The 18,114-nt window shown below is 43.0% G+C and overlaps 1 protein-coding gene across 1 annotated transcript; it reads right to left on the reverse strand.

Annotated features, from left to right (window-relative positions):
• Nucleotides 1-464: 464 nt before the first annotated feature.
• On the reverse strand, nt 465-18,099 carry ern1 (endoplasmic reticulum to nucleus signaling 1). The gene is made up of 22 exons (XM_035615459.2): nt 17,825-18,099; nt 12,778-12,898; nt 10,825-10,858; nt 10,537-10,609; nt 10,273-10,345; nt 9,064-9,186; nt 8,443-8,544; nt 8,098-8,359; nt 7,436-7,514; nt 6,793-6,952; nt 6,468-6,583; nt 6,152-6,346; nt 5,248-5,512; nt 5,050-5,140; nt 4,747-4,936; nt 4,354-4,453; nt 4,050-4,249; nt 3,487-3,634; nt 3,225-3,352; nt 2,622-2,745; nt 1,954-2,021; nt 465-1,862 (listed from the first exon to the last, which is right to left on the reverse strand). Exons 1-22 carry the CDS (start codon nt 17,900-17,902, stop codon nt 1,320-1,322), a joined length of 3,273 nt encoding a protein of 1,090 aa, XP_035471352.2. The 5' UTR covers nt 17,903-18,099; the 3' UTR covers nt 465-1,319.
• Nucleotides 18,100-18,114: the final 15 nt, after the last annotated feature.

The following is an 18,114-nucleotide window of genomic DNA, read 5'->3' on the forward strand; positions in this document are numbered from 1 at the left end:
ACTTACACTGTGTGTGTCAGTTTTTGTTATGTCAGCAGTGTCTCATCCTTTGGCACTGACGAGTGAACTTCACCAACCCGGTCATCTGTTTGCAACAACCACATTAATGTATTTAATGGTTTAAAACTGAAGAATTATACCTCACAAAATCTCACTCTACTCATGTTCAGAACAGCTCTGTCAGAACCGTCGTCGCAATAAAACGCCGATCATTTAACATTTCCCTGAACTCGTTGTGTGTATAGAGCAAGTCTGGACTGCTAGTCTGGCATATAATGAAAAACTTTGATTCGATTCGATTCAGCATCCACTTCCTACAATACATCCATGGGGACGAATCGAAGGAGTACCTGGTTCCTGGTTTTGTGACTGGACCGAACGCTTTTACATAAATTGGAGGGGGTGCAATATTGTATAAGAACATTATAAATAAAACATTCTATTAACAATGATGGGTTAGAAAGTTGATTTAGGCCCTCTCTTCAAGGTACCGCTTTTATTTGTCATTCCTGATTTCCATTAACGAAATGCATCCAAAGCAATGCAAAAACAGTCAGTATAAAAAATAGAATTTAATGTGCATGTCATTAACCTTACTTTGAGACCCTTGGAAGTTATTACACATAAGCTTTCTGCAGCCTGACCTCTAAACTCATATTTGACCACATAATCACATCAGGATTAAATTACCTACTGTGTTCAGATGACACCCTGAACACCCTTTGGAACAGTCCACTCTTACTTGACTCCAAATCAGTAAGCACAATTGACGAAAGAGAAGCAGTCTAGCAGCATTAACTGGAATCAAGCACATTTAGCATAGTCAATTTTAAAGATCTGTAACCATACAGAACAGTGATGTTTAAAAAAAGAAAAGAAAAAAGGCACGTCGGCCACTTTAAATGATTTATCATTGATGATTCAAATTCTGAATCGGTCTATACAAAAATATACAAACAGTATCTGTGCAGTGAACAGGCTCACTCAGAAATACAACATTGCACGATAAAAATACCCACGTGTTCAACAATACCCAGGCATGTTTTTGCTCAGTCCAGCTACAAGGAAATGTCCACCATCACCCTTCCTGGGCATCCGCCTTCCGCTGGGCAGAGACAGATTTGTGGACGGCTCTGTTAGGGAACATTTCAACCCAGGTGAGCAGAAGGCACTTAAAGCAGGGAGGTGCAGCTGCTGCGCCTGGCAGTGGATCCCAGGCACTGCAGGCCTGGTCCTCAGCAGCTCAAAGCTCAGCAACTACATCCCACTTTGTGTCGGAGGCAACGCTCCGGTCTGTGCTGGGTCCGACTGACCCCAGTTCACACTGGATCATTGTCCTGCGTAACAGGTTTTGGCAGTGTGCTCATTTCGGACTGAATGGATTCCCTTTGCCCGAGAGAAACTGTAAGCGATTCTGGGGCAAATGTGGCGTTCGTTGTTTGACTGTGTAAGTCAGTAGACAGTGCTGGCGCTGCTGGCCACTCTGTCTGAACAGGCTCGTCCGGTGATATGGAGGGTAGTGATTCAGCAGGCGTTATGTGACAGGCCTGCACTGGCTGTGATGAATGTGTAGGTTCCTTGGGTTGTGAGGAGGTCAGTGACGTGTGAGCTGGCAGGTCTTGAGTGCAGGGTTCATTTAGTCTTTCTGGCCTATATTGTGCGTAGTGGGCCTGTGTTTTTGCAAGCTTCATCGCAGTGGAGTAGTAAGGCAGGAATGACCTCTCAGGTGCACAGGTCCACATGGCCAGGTAGGTGTGCATCAGCAGGTGGGGGAAGCGGGAGGTGAAGTAGGAGACAAAGTCATCAGGGATAGAACCCAGAGTCTCTTGCACATCAGAAGGCAGCTCTCGGTAATGGTGTTTCTGTCGGGGAAGGTTACGCGTTAAATCTGACTGTAGAAACCAGTTTCATTTTAACACCAACAGTTTATAAGCCACGAGAATACACTCTTACCTTGTTCCTCATTGCACGCAACAGGTCTCTGACCGACCCCCCTTTATAAGAGCGAAATTTCCGCAGATCTGCCAAAGAGAGAGAGAAAAAGAGAAAACCCCTGCCATCAACCACGGAAAGAATCCCTTACCATCAACAAAAAAAGGAACCAGTGAAAATTAAATCCTGAAATGCTACAGCTGTCATTTGTATGTTTTTTTGTATGTTTCAGATGTCGGATGATACTTCAAAAAGGTTGACAAATCCACAAAAATTACATGAGGAATAAAATGTCTTTTTTTTTTATAAAGGCTGTTTTGAAAATGTTGGAAAACAGGAGTAAACTTTAATCTTATACAACTGTATACTCTCATAATGAGATTAGCAGTTCAAGAAAATATTATACAGTTGAGATACTAGGCAAGTGGCAGTGCAGACGGATGTAACCACCCACTGCAATTTTTCCTGGTGACACGATACAGCATTTGGTGCAGCTATGAACGTGCATCAGGCTTGTAGCAAGTATTCCTCAAGGTAGCTCTAGAAATAAAATACTTGTCTAATCAATAATTATTTTGTGCAGTATAATCTTATAGCCATAAGTTTCAACCAAGTCAACACCACTTTCCACCAGGTGGCTCCTGATGCTTGTATTTGACATGTTGTCTAATTTTCAGCCAGTGTCATACCTGTCTGCAGAGGCACTGTGATGTGCTCTCTCCAGTCACCCTTGACGACCGCCCTCCCCCATCTCTCGAGCTGTCTCACGATTGGTCCGTCCAGCGGTTCCTTTTCTATTCTGTCGCTTACATCCTGCAAGCAACCACAAAGAAACTAAACGTGTGAATTTCAGCTAATATGGTAGGCAGGCAGACGGCCATCTTACTGTCATTCTGAACACTATCATTGCACACACACACAAAAAAAATCACAATTGAAGGTGTAAGCACTGTTCAGTGTGCTAGAAATGTAATAAGCTCGAAAAGAAAGAAAATTAATGTTCTGGAGGTTCATATCTAGAGAGGATGAATCTCACACATCCTACAAGCATTTGGAGTTTTATTTTGCAAAGAATCCACTCTTTACTCAGTCTAAAAAGCCAGCCTGGCATTACTGCCCAGATTCAATTAAAATAGGATGCATTTATGATGAAGTTTGTTAAAATTTGGGCTATATACCATTTTGAAGATGCTTGGGAGTGTGTGTAAAAGATGTGGTTTGTGTAAGCAGAGGTTTAAACCACATCTGGGGCAGCCTAAAATGTGATCTTTAAAATTAGGGGGAAAAGTGACCTGGAAGAACTGCAGCTCCTTCTCCAGGCTCCAGAAGAATGGGTGTTTGAGAACACTCTCAGCAGAAGGCCTCTGATGGGGCTCCATGCTCAACATCTTCTCTATGAGATCCCTGGCTACAAAGTCCCCTGTAACACACACACAAAAAAAAATTATATAATTGCAATCAAAAAATATTTCCCACACCTGTAACAACCAACCACCACTACTTCCTCTACCTGCCCTCTATTATCTACATTAACCAGGTACTTTGGATCCTCACCATGTTTGTCAGTTTGTAGATGATCGAGGCTGTAGGTGCCGAGTAGAATGTTTGCTTGCCTCTGCAGAGACTTGCCAAAGGGGTGGCTTCCCAGAGACACCACGTAGTAAAACACACATCCCGCAGAGAAGATATCAACGGCGCAGGTCTATCAGGTGAAGAAAACAATTAAATATAATGAAACTGAACACTTCACACAACATTTGCATGCAGTATCAAGTTACGTATTATATTTTGGGTTTATTTCATTAATTGCATTAACATTGCTCCTATCAGACAAATGAATGTTACACCCAGAGACAAACCCACTCTCAGGAGTCCATCAGATGCCATTATGTGCATTTTAATCTCCCGTTTTTGGTCTTATGTGTGATCTGTCAGATTTTATTTGCTCGATTGAATCCCACATTAAAGTTTAACATTTTTAAGCTTTTTACACCAACTTCAGCTTGTTGTCTTAATAGTTCTGGGAGAAAAAAAACTCCACCTGAATAAACTTTTACTGTCTGTGTGTATGGTCAGATCTTGAGCATGAGAGAGCTGTTACTGCACCACTGACTCACAGGGTTGTCTTTGCAGTCCTCACTGAGAACCTCGGGGGCTATCCACCCTTCGGTGCCTGGCACCCCAGAGCGTCTGCTGAAGCTGTGGCGGCCCACTGCTAGCTTCTTACACAGGCCAAAGTCTGAAATCATGGCCCGGACCCGGCCGTGGGCGTTGGGCATGGACACCAGGATGTTGTGGGGTTTCAGGTCTCGGTGAACTTGGGGAGAAATACGAGGGGAGAAAAACATGCAGTCGGGTTGGTTATTCATAAACAATAAGAAGAAGAATATGAAAAGTGATTTCATATTCAAAGATGGATACCTATATTGAGAGAGTGCAGATGGGCCAGTCCTGACATGGTCTGTTGAAGCAGCATGACTGGCTCTAGTCCATGACGGTCAAAATCTTTTCTCTCCACATACTAGAAAGATAAAAGACAGCAGCCAGGGAAGTTAAAAAAAATAGTTAAAAGTTTGACATTAGTTGAAACTGTGTACTGCACTAAATCAATAGTAGCATGGGAAGTGGTTTCTTCCTTTTTTCATTTTTAATTCTCTCGGAATAAGGACATGAAAAAGAATTCTGGCTATCCTTCTCGATTTACAATAGCGTGCTAATGACAAACACAAGCTACAACAAGGCAGCTATAACCAAAATATTTTTAATGAAAAAACTCCAAAGGAATTCCAAGGTGACCTATTGGCCGTTCATTACCTCCTGAAGCGAAGCAGCGCAGAGCTCAATGGCGATGTACTGGAACTGACGGTCCCTCTCTGTGCAGAAATAGCGGATGACATTCGGGTGTTCGTCTGACTCCCGCAGCAGCTGAACTTCTCTGTCCGCAAAGCTGAAGCACTCTGGGAGAATTCTCTTTACTGCCACTTGACGGTTGTCAAACTGACCCCTTGTGGAGAAACAATAGAAATACAACATTTTTATTCAAGTGATATTTCTCCAGTATTTTCTAACAATTTAACTACAGTTATCAATAACTGTTGATGAGTTGTTCAGACGTACTTGTACACGATGGTGCCCTCAGCACCATGACCCAAGACCTCTTTGGGATGAAAAGTTATGTTGCCCACTCTGGCAATATTAGTTTCTTCCTCTGACAAGACAAAAAGAGAATTTTAGACAGTGAGAACTAATTTGAGTTATTAAAAAAAATCAATAGTCAAAAGTGTGAATCCAATCTCAATTTTTCGCAGCCTGTACCTCCGTCTTCGTGCTCATTGGCCGAACTGCCCAACTCAGACACAGACAAATTGGAGTGGTTGGAGGCGCGGGGGGTGACGTTGGGGCTGCTGTGGTCTGAGCATTCGGAGCGGGTGCGGGCCACCTCCAGGTAGTCGCTGTCCGGGGCCAAGCCCAAGCCCACGTCTGCGGGGGGAAACGGCTGCTGTCTCTGGAGCAGCTCCAACCTCTCCTCCATCTGTCTCTGAAATTCTTGGTGCTGCAGCTGCTGCTGCTTGTGTACACTCTGTGGCAAGAGAGGATGCAACGTCTTAACAGGACTGTGTGTTTTATGAAGTTGTTGGTGTATCATTTGGTCCATCCAACATTTGCAAGCTATTTTAGACTTTATGTCTTGTTTCTACCTGTGACAGTAAAACTGATTTACAGCACTTGTACATTTACTTCAGTTTTATGCTACTTTATACTTCTACTACATCTCTCAGGGAAATATTGTATTTTTTTTTCTCCACTGCATTTAATTAACAGTTCTACTGTAGTTGCTAATTATTTCACAGATGAAGATTTTAAAAAAAAACCAATAAAAATGCATTAATCAAGATTACACCAGGGTTGCCAATCTTTTCTGGCTCTTAACTACTTCCAAAAAATAAGTTGGGGGCCCCTTGTCGTGTTTCTGATGTTATTAAGATGTTAGTTCCACCACAGATATTTCTCCTCTAAAAACTGTTAAGTAATTTTTTACTTAAAAAGTTAAAAATTTAAGTATACAAAAAATATATATATATTTTGCTACCACTAATTCATGTACTGTCAGATTTTCAAAGCAGGACTGAAAATATTTCCTCAACTTCTCTTTAATATCTGCCAACCGTAGTTGGTGGCAGTTATGCAGCAGTCCACTAGGTGGTGGAGTTAGACTTACTTTAGGGTATGTTATGACAAAGGCCACCCATCCAGCCAGCAGGAAGGTGGAGAAGATGATTGTGGCCATGTCTTTGAGCATAGAGTCCACGGGAGCTTCTGGACGCATAGTGCGACCACCGACCCCGGGTTCTTGGATGGATGTTTCAGGCAGAGGAGAAGGGGGGCCGTCATCCATACCACTGTCATTCACCTTCTACAACATGGTTAGTGGAGGCAGCAGCAGAAGTGAGGACAGATACGAAGGGAGTGAGAAAAACGCAAAGATTCATGGATATATCTGAAAAAAAATGTATCACACACACTCGGACACAAACCTCCTCTACTTTCTTTTCTGTGGTAGGAGGAATGACGTTGCCTTGTTTGCGAGGGAAGCTGTCGGGGAACTTCTCCAGGATCTTGGTGCGAGCTTCAGGCGGCGTCTCGTGATGACCTGAAATGAAGGAACAGCAAAATTGTGGTCATTTGTCTCCCCCCCAGTCAAAGAGCAACAGACCGTTCATGGTCCTAGATTCCCAACATGCAATGAGTAGTAATGAGAGTCAACTTCACCGTAACTGGTAAGATTGATAGCAAGAACCTAGAAGAAAAGACACTATAGACCTGACATGAGTGTTTTTGCATTTTAAACTATTGTAATACCTATGAGGAGCAGGTAGTTCCTCATGAAGTTGATGCGGTTTCGCTCCCGAAGTGCAGGTTTGAACTTGACACTTGTGCTGGGTGTGATGACACACTCCTTGTCCTCTTCATTTTCCCGGCTGTTAGGACCCTCCAGCATGGGAAAGGTGCTGCCACGAGGCTGTGGACACACACACACACACACACACACACACACACACACACACACACACACACACACACACACACACACACACACACACACACACACACACACACACACACACACACACACACACACACACACACACACACACACACACACACACACACACACACACACACATTTGAGGAGATCAGATGAGCAATGTTTCACAGGATTACATAAGAAAAAAACTCAAACAGTATTTCTCTAAAGCTATTTTCAGACATTAACTCTGGAAAAAGTTTGGAAAATTCAGTCCAGACATTTTCCAGAGAACATTCAGGTGAGGGGTAATTAGTGAAGATTAATTAAGAATAGAGATAAATTACTAGGGAAAATATGAGCGTGTACAGAAACTTCCACATATTTTACAATAAACTCTACATGTTTTATCTTCATGTGTCACTGATAAGGAATGCGTTTTGCTTAAATGAAAATATACATGCAACGGTCACTCACCACCACAGTGACTCCATCATGCACCAGGGAGGGAGAGGCGTATAGACTGGTCGAGTATTTACCCACATACAAAGTGGCCCTAGAAGAGAACAAGCACAGTCCAATTGCTTCCTTAAGTGTAAAAGCACTTTTCTTCATGTCAATACATGAGCGGTACTTCCTTTAATACAATCCAAAGACCAGGAGTACAGGCACCTTTACAAGTTCAAAATTCTGAGGAGTTTTCAGAGTTCTCCGTCACTTCCCTAAAAAGGCAAAATCTTCACAATGAATCAACCACTGAAAGTCCCATTTGTCACTTTCAGCAGAAGCAGCTCTCAACACTAGAATATATAAAAAGAAAACAGCACTACAGTGTGAATCCAGAGCTTAAACTAAAAACCCACTTGTAAGTTATTGCATGTCTAGACTCCATCCTAACATTAAGCAATCTTACATGAATCTTCAAACTGAAAAAACTAAAGGTTCCAACATGTTTAAGCAAACTCTTGGCCAATCCTGTTCTCTGAATTGTATTCAAGAATACAATAATATTTAAGATTGTTTTTTAATATATATATATTTTAATTTAGCTGATATCTTAAAGAAAATCAATACAAATGAGAAATTTAAAGTAATGGCAATCATAAAAACAAAAGCCTACAAAGGTGTGCCTTGCTTACATGAACTTATTCTTCGGCTTGTTCTCTTTGGGAAATGGGTATTTCCACTGGGTTATGCGGCCAACTTCTCCAGACATGAAAGTGAGGTAACGCAGGGTTTCCACAGCCACATTGGTGTGGGGAACTTTGCGGAGGCCCTCGCGCTGCCAGATGTACATGGCCACCACTGGAGAGTTGTAGTTCTGCACCCACTGGATGTCTCCAGAGTCACTGTCCACAGTCACCACCAGGCCGTCGCCGTTGGACACAAAGTGAGCCATCTCTGTGGGGAACCAAAGGGTGGACTTGTGATTGTCACCGTCTGTCAGAATCTGAAGCCACAAAAAGAGCGTCTGAAGGTCTTACTGTATTTTGTGTCATCATCAGGAAGGGTAGAGGCGTAGTCAGAGTAGGTGGCGTTCCAGCGCAGCTCTCTACTCTTGGTGTCATACATGGTGATGGTATACTCTTAACAGGGAGATGAACAACAGTGACTTATCCACAGGGATTTGTATGGCATTGCTTTCCTTATGTAACAAACTCAAAAGCCAGGCACTGGGTGTTCATTTCAGGGTGTAAATGCAAAGTGGTGTTACATTTCTTTTGCTTCGATAGTTGGGATTCACAGAATGAAAAATGTGTGGGATCTGTGAAACAAAATCCAGTTGTTGGGTGGCAATGTGACACCAACCTAAGCATTTCTAACAAGTATTCAACTTGCGAGGCTACAATTACCATCCCGGCCTCCTGAGAGTTTAAGCTCTGCAGGGACAGAGTGGGGGCTGGTGGTGTTGTTGAGGTGGGGGGCTACAACAACAATGGAGAGGAATGGGAAGTATATACGTGTTTGCCAATGTCTGGGGTCAGAGAGCAAGCGAGGCAAATTGGGCTGTTGATTAGCCAAATCAAATCAACAATTGATTAAATTGGGTTCAAAACAGGGAGGGGGACTGAGCCTTTGTGTGCTGGATTGGTTTGAATTTGTACCTGTGCGTCCCAGATAAAGAAGGGATGAAGAAGGACACAGCATCTCAGCAAAGGAGGAAGTCAGGGTCTGCTGTTTCTCACCAGTCAACAGGTCCACCACATACCACAAGTCCTGCTTCTTACCTGATCACACAGACAAGCAGAGACAATCACAGCATTTATATTGTTCTTGGCTAAAGCACAAGTATGTCAGTTTCCCAATCTAGCTACTTATAAAACTCTGACTTATTACATTTAATATTTACTGAATGGTACGGTGTTACAGTCTCAGTTGCTGCTACTTTTGTCTGCTCTGTAAACTGACAACCTTTTGCATTTATTGTTTGCCCATGACAAGGGCTGACCCTAACCCAATTTTTCTATATAAGGGTTATTTGTGGTGTTTTTCTTGTCCTAAATCTAATGATATCAAGTGAAAAAAGATTACAGAAATTTGCTTTCTCTGTCTATCTAAAGAAAACTGACATGACTATTTACAGAAAACTGTCAAATTGACCAAAAGTTGTGCAACCACTTAACCTTCACATTGTTGGGGGTTACCATTCGATCATTAAATGATCAGCCCTCATCCTCTTTGTGCTGGCATCTCATCTGTTATGCAACTGCAGGGAGCGGCAATAGAGCCCTATTCAAACATTATTATCGACTAATAATGTAAAACCATAAATAAGGAAACAACCTCTTTGAGTCAGAAAATCTCAATGATGTTTGGATTCCCCGAGGAGGACGGTTTGACCTGAGAATTTCCTTCAAAGTGAGATCTAAAGAGCAGGATTTGAAATCTGTAGCATTTTCAGATCTTTGCATCCCCAGTCGGCTTTGTGCTGGAAGCAGCTTTGGTTGAATGAGACAAAAGCCTCACTGATCATGACTGTGGGGAAGCAAATGTCACCCGCTTCCCTTTGAACAATGACAAGCAGTTACTATCCTCTGCTAGCTGCTGTAAATTCAAAAGAGCACAGGCCATGGCTATGGACAGGGGCCGTAACGTATTCTGTTAAAGACAGATAACACCAGCTCCTTTATGTGAGGAGAGACACCGGGACATGGACTGCACACACTTATGGATAAGGAAACTCATGATACAATTAATTTCATTCTCACAATCAAATCGTTAAAAAGCCAGTGTTGGGTAGGCATGGAGACCGCAGCCTAAAGAACCGGGATTTTCGTCAAAAGGCATCATTTCTATCGGAGGATTAGCCTTACCCATGTAAAGCACTCCATCAGAACTGCGGCAAGGAGACGCTTGGACCAACTCAGGGATAGTGAACGGCAATTTCTGTTAAGGAGCAATGAATCAACATTAGCTAGCCACAACATTCCGTGTGTCTTAATAATTTATATGTGGGGAACATCTAGCATGCTCCCCCACAGCAGCAACTTCAGAAGGACGGTACATTATTTTCAGCATAAACACACATGTATCACGAGAGGGTGTGTTTTTCTATAGAACAGGTTGTTTCCTCTTACTGTGAGGCCTTCGCTGTTCTTTCCTCCCATAGAGTACAAGCTGCCGTCATTTGGGTCAGGCAGAAACGCTGGCCTGGTGGAAGGAGGAAAAGAAGATAAAGCATCACATCTCAAACCTCGGCAAAGGGAGAGTACTTGAGCAATTACTCTGAGTCACAAACGAGACAGGCTCAACAGGTTGCCATATTCATTTGCATTCACCATCTTTTGTTACAGAGAGGTGCAATACACAGACACAGGCGACATGTGTGAGTGTGCCCATGCAGAAAATAACTCAAAGATACGTACTCCGCCACATGTGTGGGGACCTGAAGAACTGGATCTGTGAGGAGAGAACAGAACACAAGATGTGAGTCTGGGCAGACAAGAATATTAGCTGTTGTGTAAGAGAATGACATGAACACTGGTAACATTCGTCCACACAGAAGACAAAGTTCAAATGAAACCGATTCCCCTGTGGCAAACACGAAAGACAAACAGTCATGTTGGCAAACTGCTGAAATGGCGAGCGTGTCATTTGATGGGAACTTACTTTGAGATACAGTACATAAACTATTCATTTCTACTTGTTTGTCAAAGTAGTTTTACTGTGAGTAAGGGAAGTTTACTTAATTAGAGGAATCCATGATATCCACCGTAAACCATTACAAAACAATAATAATTAGTAATCTTTAAACTAAAGAAAGATGAGACACTACGCTGGGTCTTTAAGTAAAGAGCCAGAGTGGGAACGCCACACCTTCATAGCTGCCTGACAAACACACGCCTCCCTACAGTGTGAACACACAGGGCGTGGGCCAGGTGGTGAGGATCTCTGTGGAGGTGCCTGACGGGGTCAAACTAGTAGGAGGGGGCAGGGCAGGATTACCTGGTGGTCAATGAATGTTGTGCTCAAAAAGCATCTGCATTCATTTAATACAATTGCAGAGTTTGGCGGCGAAACATTGGTTTGTTATGTTGCAGAGAAAGACGTTGGCCAAACAGATAGAGAGCCTACATCATACATGTGGGCTGAGCATTACTGTCTCTGTCCAGGGAAAATATCTCTTGTGCCTCCCTCGTTGTGTAGGTGTATTGTTGCCGTACTGGAACACCAACAACAACAACAGGTGTGTGCAAAGCCCGGCACAGAGCTGGGCAAATCTATATTGAACAGCTCTTCGAGAAAAACAGATGATGCGGAGGAAACGGCCTCTCCTGATTATTTATGATTTGGCATCGGGTGGAGCTGACCAGGACTTGTAGGCTTAGTGTACTTTAATTTGTAAAGTTGCATGATACTAATGAGGAAAATGTGACAAACTGTGTGTCTCTTATTCACCGTCTTTGACTTTTTCAGCATACTTTTCCCAGCTCGGGATCAATAAAGTGCCCATCTATCTATCCAACACTTTAAGTCTGCCTTATCTTAACAGCATACAGCTCCTACATTAACATGTTAACGCAGCACGTGTCGTGTGTGCAAAGTTGCTTACCCTTGCCCACTCTTGACCTTGATTACTGGCTATATTTGCCCCACACCCAGTTAATAATTACAATGTTTCCAGGCTTAGCGGCAACATCTCACAGCTTTTTCCCTCACGTACAGCGTGAACACAAGATTTAATCCTGTTTCCACCAACTAAAAATACCAATAAAAAATTATTTCCTGTTTTTTTAATAAAATAAATAACAGGAATAAGCATTTATATAATCAAGTGTTAAATTCATTGATGAAAAGGTTTGAAATGTAGGGTTAGGATATAAGCCTGATTTACAACTTGTGGTGGTAACAAACACAAGACAGTATTAGAAAATAATAATGATTATCAGGTTTAACTGTAGTATCACATTTGAATTGTTTGACTTAAATTTTGGTTGTGGGTACACCCTTCTCTTAACATTGCGCTTTAACAAAATATCAATACAACAATTCTAATGACCATGAAAAAGCATCAATCACATTAAACCAGGGTCCCATACTTTGTCTGTATGCCAGGAGTAGACAGTTTCACCTATGGTCACATTGTTGTTTCCAGCATTTTAACCACCCATCATTACATAAATTTACACTGCAAATGACAAAAGCCAAAAGCACCTTGCGGCGATTTTTGACAGGCAGTGGGATCCCATCCTGTTCCCTCTGGCAGAACACAAAAGCACTTTGTTTTTGCAAGTGTTCCCTGAATAAGACACGGAGCCTTGAGAAAGACCTAGAAACAAAAACCTGAGTTGCACTCAACTCTCGTGTTCTCCTCTTACCTTCTTTCAGGGTCCATTTGATAGAGCCTGACTTCTTGCTCACAGCGTGCAGGTTTCCATCCAGGGTGGACACAAAGAGTAGGCTTTCAGGAAGGGAAACTGTGCCGGCACTGCAAAACCCCTACAGCAACACACACACACACAAAAAGGAATATATCTCAAGACAATGTACTGTCAACAGCCATATCTCTAGTAGGCACTAAAATATCAGTGCAACTTATTGATGATACTTGTGAGGCGAACAGGCATGCATGACTTCAGAAATTGACTGAATTGAAATTGCAGCATGCTAATGAGATTATTCAGACTTTGTGTGACAAATGTGACCGCCTCCTGGAAAAGAGAGGCATGGTATGGTTTAGCTGGAAGGGGATGGGGTGGTGTGCTGCCCCGAGCAGTATGCCACTTTAAACTGCTTTACAAATCAATGGTCCTCAAATCAATACTTCACAATGAAAGCTGAAGAACACTCTTGGAGTAGACTGACTAGCTAGGTGACTGGAGACAGGCTGCTGGATGGGATGTCAGAGGGTTCGTAGCTCCAACCTCGCAACGAGGAAGAAGGTAAACAAACTGGCCATGAGCATGTGTGCATGTTCTACACGTGCTAAAAAAAAAAAGCATTCATACACTACCCTGTTAATTTTGCGGTTTTTCAATGCATTTTGCAATCAACCGAGTGATAAGAGCTCTTCAACTTCAACTTTAGGACATTTTCAGGAACTTTTCCTGCCAGCTCCCAAGAAAAATATCCCTACACAATGTTGGGTTAGCCCATGTGTGAATACAGCAGCAGGATTATTTCTGGAAAATTCATAGCAAGCAGGTGGGTCTGTTGATAACTACAAACCAAAAAAACGCACTGCAGCGGAAATTTATTTCCCGCCTCCTGCATGCTGTGCCGGAAATGTTCCCGTTCGGACGAACGTGTCTGATTCAGACAATCGCGTGCTGCGTTCGTCATATGTGAAAATGTTCTGAACAGCTTATGTGACAAAGAGACACACTCCTTAGTCATCAAAGATACTCAGGAAAAGGGAAAATCAAATAAAAGAAAATCCAGAGAAAACAATTGAACCCAAAACCACCAGAGCAACAAAGTGGCCCGGCCTTATGACTTGGCTTATGCCAGAATCAACATAAATGTGGGGGACGTGTGCTCCACTCACCCACTACGGAACTGTAAAAACACTGCTCTTGATAAACCAAGCCATGATCATCTTATGGTTTTTGGCACCAGTGAGCTGGAAGAGGTCCAGTGAGAGTCTGAAAGTGACTGTCCTGCGTCCTGCTGCTCTACCCAGACGTCTCAGAATGTTTCGGAAATATTCCTGCTGTCCTGAACGCACCTGACTCGGACAACCTCCTGCTGTGCTCATCACGTGTGAACGGCAAACTCTGGACGCACTTCTGCAAATATTATCTGGAGTTTATGTCTAAAAACAGCTTGAGGCTGACAACCAAACCAAAGACGATGGCATGACCTCAGACTGACTGGTACCTCGATACAAGCTGTTCTTCTTCAAAATGATATGCAACTGGTGCAAGTGAGCTTCTCAACAAAAGAGTTACGGAGGATGGGAGAACTTTTCATCTGTGGTCTTCTACGTTGTATAGTACAGAAAAAAGAAGCTTCAAGTGGCTGGCAATTAACTAGAAATACAGCAGTTTTCTGAGGAAAACATTTTGAATCGATTCCCATCCCACTAATTATCAGACGTCAGCACTCTTCGGTGGTCTTCTCTCAGGATCAGCTCGGGAATGAAAACCTGCTACTTAACATGCCATCTTTACCACAAGGGCGGTTGAGACGGACCTCATTCTCCTTCTAAACTATAGCAGTATTGATCAACTTCCCGGGCTAATCCCCGTGAATGGGTCCCTGCAGGCGGTGCAAATAGTTTCTACATATAATGTAGATTATCAGTTTATAATTACACACTCTTCTGAGCTTTTAGCCAAGATTTAGGAAGGGAGGGTTGAAGTGCTAGTAAGTCATACACAAACAAACCACTGAGGCTATTAAAACAGGCCTCAGCATGTGGCATGGTGAGCAAACGCAAACAGCATCACTTGGGGCATTTTTTCCTCTTGGTCACATTTCCTTACAAAACCAAAAACTGACCAGCACCAGAAAATCCCAAATCAGAGGGGTCGGTGGGTATTTTACATAGCTCACTTCTTTTAACCTGCACGTTCTGCAGCTTAAATTTAGGGAAATGTTCGCATGTTACTCCTGGCGAAACAGAAACAGAGACCAAAACAATCGGATAAACTGTAAGTTTCAGTGACAAGAGTCTTTTCACATTCGCCTACAGAACCCCTGTGGTAGTCTCACATCCTATACAAGCATTTGAGTCAATATTATGCACCTGTGACTGTTCCCACAGGGCAGCCTGCATAGCTGCAAGCATCACACACACAATAGTACTAGGAGAATCATAACTAATATGCCCCCCTCCCTCTGTGAGGGTTCTTGGTTTCGCAAGCAAATAACTTCCTGGACATCTGTTAGTCTCCTCATTTTGGATGGACACTGAAATTGGACAACTGATGGATATTCTTAAGTGTTAGTCTTCAGGGACATCTCGTTTACAATGTCAAAATAAATGAGGAGATGAGTTATAAAGCTTATTACAGCACTGAAACATTGGGGGCATTCCCTCTCACTTCCTTTTTCTGTGTGCAACAGAAAATTGTTTAGGTGTTGTGTAAGCGGCAGTTAAATAATAAGAACTGAACTGAGCCAAACCAAAGTCTTTACAAGTTTCGAAGTCTTCCTTTTCCCTTCGGTAATGAGGTCAGACATGGCTTAAAGCGGTAAAAATGCAATGACTTGTCTGAGAAGAGAGAGTTTTATGAGGGTTATGACGTGAGTCAGGCGGACAGTGGGCCACTTTACAGGAGAAAGACTCATCCAAACAACAGAAAATACAAAACATATCTGTGTTTCACCATCATGGCTGTCCTGCTTCCTAAAAGAAAAACAGGTTTTGGAGTGTTTCTTTGTGCATGCATCATAATTTTGAACATCAATAAAACGGTATTCCACATGGAAAGGAGATGGTTGGCAATTGTAATAAAATATGAGGAAAAAATGAACTGAAGTCAGGTTGAAAATAGCACGCGTAAAGCAAATGCTGTAAACAGTGGCTTTTGTTCAAAAACAGGAAATCAATTGGTGATTAAATCAGAAATTCAGAGGAAACCAGTCATCGTGCAGGCCCTAAAAGTCTTGACCACAGTGTGTCTTTAAGAGACAAAATCTCACATCTTTCTGGCAAGACTATTAGTAAAGATATCTCCGAGTCTTAACTCTTCAACGTAGTAATCGGGCCCGAACGCTTCTTAAATTCTGTTGTAGAGTTCACAGCACAACTCTCGCAGCAACAGCTTGTCTGCAGAAATAAGCAGCGGTATCGCTTGGGTGCAAGCGAAATCCAACACAGGAACCAGGAAATCCCACCTATTTACTTTGATGAGGAGATGTAGTGCCACAACTTCCTTCAAAATATGTTTAAAAAAGTAGATTTTAAAAATCCCTTGTGTCATGTATGAGCAGTGCAGCGTTAAACACAGTCATCAGTCTTGAAATCCTACATGAAAGTGGTAATTTGAGGTTTACACAACAGTGTAAATGATAACAGGATGTTTGATTTCCCTCGGACAAAGGGTCGGTGAGTGTTCATTCATTTCACATTTCGTAATTCAAAGGAGATCACAGGAGAGACAATCGGCAGCCTTCCTCGTCAAAACACAGTCACTATCAGTTGCTCTCTGCGTCGTCCTGCTGCAGTGGGACGGATGTCACGTGTCGGCCGTCGTTCAGGCACACTCGCTCAAAGCACAGCCAATCTACTGTTGTGATAAGATAAAATCACAACTTTTTTTCCCTTTAAAAAAAATGGCTAAGAGAAGAACCTGGGGTATGATAGAGGGGATTATGCAGCTACTTTAATCTGCTGCTTAGCTGAAGTGGTTTAGTAGCTTGGGAGCTAATGGTCATTGCCTCAAGCCTTTCTAGGGATCTGGCTCCGTTTCAACAAGCTAAAACTAGGAGACATCAAATTAGAAAACCACTGCATCATTTCCAAAACTTACATTTGCACAGTTTCAGTTTGAATCTTTGTGTACCACACCGCAGGAACACAGATGTCTGTGTGGTCATTTTGTCGCTGGCCTGGTGCAGTTTGGTGCATGATCTAATCAACCAGATCGCAGGGAAACATCACGCATTACAACGACGAGCTTTGGGGGAGAACTTTGAAATTAGAGACTTCGCCGATGCCTCACACACCCTCACTGCATCGGATGACGGGAAGAGATGTGATCAATCGAAGGGGGAAGGATCTCTAAGAGTGTAAAGCAACTGCGAATGACAGCTAATGGCAAGAGTCCTCCATTAATCTACCCCTCCGTTCAGGGAGAGGCGATTTCCTGCATCAATGTTCGGAGATTGTCAATTCAAAGCGTACATGTAATAATAAGCCCAACATTAAAGATCTCATTGTTAGCAACACACCTCAGTCATCGCGTTGTGCCGCGATGACTGATGACAAGAGTTTCTGTCTGAGGGCTGCAGCTGGTGTGAAAACACAAGGACGTGAGTTCATCAGTCTCGAGAAAACGATAAGAGGTGTTGAGTTGACATGCAAGCAGCAGACAACAACACTGCATTCAGTTTAATATGAGGCCATGGCTTACAATGCACTTCTTTGCCATTCTGATTTGGGGATGGGGGCTTTTAGACAAAAACATAAACATATGGTGTGTCTCCACACACACACACACACACACACACGCGCCAATTCTCTAGTTCCATGCTCTGGAGGGTTGTTGTTTTTGTTGACATGTTTACATTAACAGTTGACCACATGAACCGAGACAACAAGCTGCGCACGGACACAACCTCAATGTCCAGATGAATTTCAGAAAATCAGACTGTAAAGGAGGAGTTGTCGGTTGTTCTTTTTGTTTTTTTACGAGGCTGCCCCGGCAGATAACGTGATCCAAGTTAAGCTAGCTTGATCCAGTTAGCCCCTCTTACCTTTTGTGGGAGCGCAGCGCAGCAGAGCAGCGCTAACACGCACCGCACCAGGGCCCGGCTGCTCGCGGTCCAGTCCATGTCTCGTGGTCTCCAGCCGGGACAGTCAGTTGGTCCGGGCGGGCCGTGGACTACATAGAAAACGGGATTTTTTTTTTCTTTCTTTCTTTTTCTGGGGGCCCCACGAGTAGACGGTGCGAAATGTTTTCTATCGACGCGGTAACGTCGGAGGCATCGGTCCAGCGCAGCGGCGCATTCGGGGAAGAGCAACGTTGGTGAGAGAGAGAGAGAGA

Source organism: Scophthalmus maximus, chromosome 17, assembly GCF_022379125.1.
Source record: "Scophthalmus maximus strain ysfricsl-2021 chromosome 17, ASM2237912v1, whole genome shotgun sequence".
Classification (NCBI taxonomy): domain Eukaryota; kingdom Metazoa; phylum Chordata; class Actinopteri; order Pleuronectiformes; family Scophthalmidae; genus Scophthalmus; species Scophthalmus maximus.

Excerpts from the sequence above, each read along its gene's own strand:
- ern1 (XM_035615459.2), bottom strand. The coding sequence starts at position 17,902 with ATGGACTGGACCGCGAGCAGCCGGGCCCTGGTGCGGTGCGTGTTAGCG. Across the intron at positions 10,610-10,824 it reads GTCCCCACACATGTGGCGGA|GCCAGCGTTTCTGCCTGACC; the intron begins GTACGTATCTTT and ends TCCTTCCACCAG. Across the intron at positions 9,187-10,272 it reads TGATGGAGTGCTTTACATGG|GTAAGAAGCAGGACTTGTGG; the intron begins GTAAGGCTAATC and ends CTGTGTGATCAG.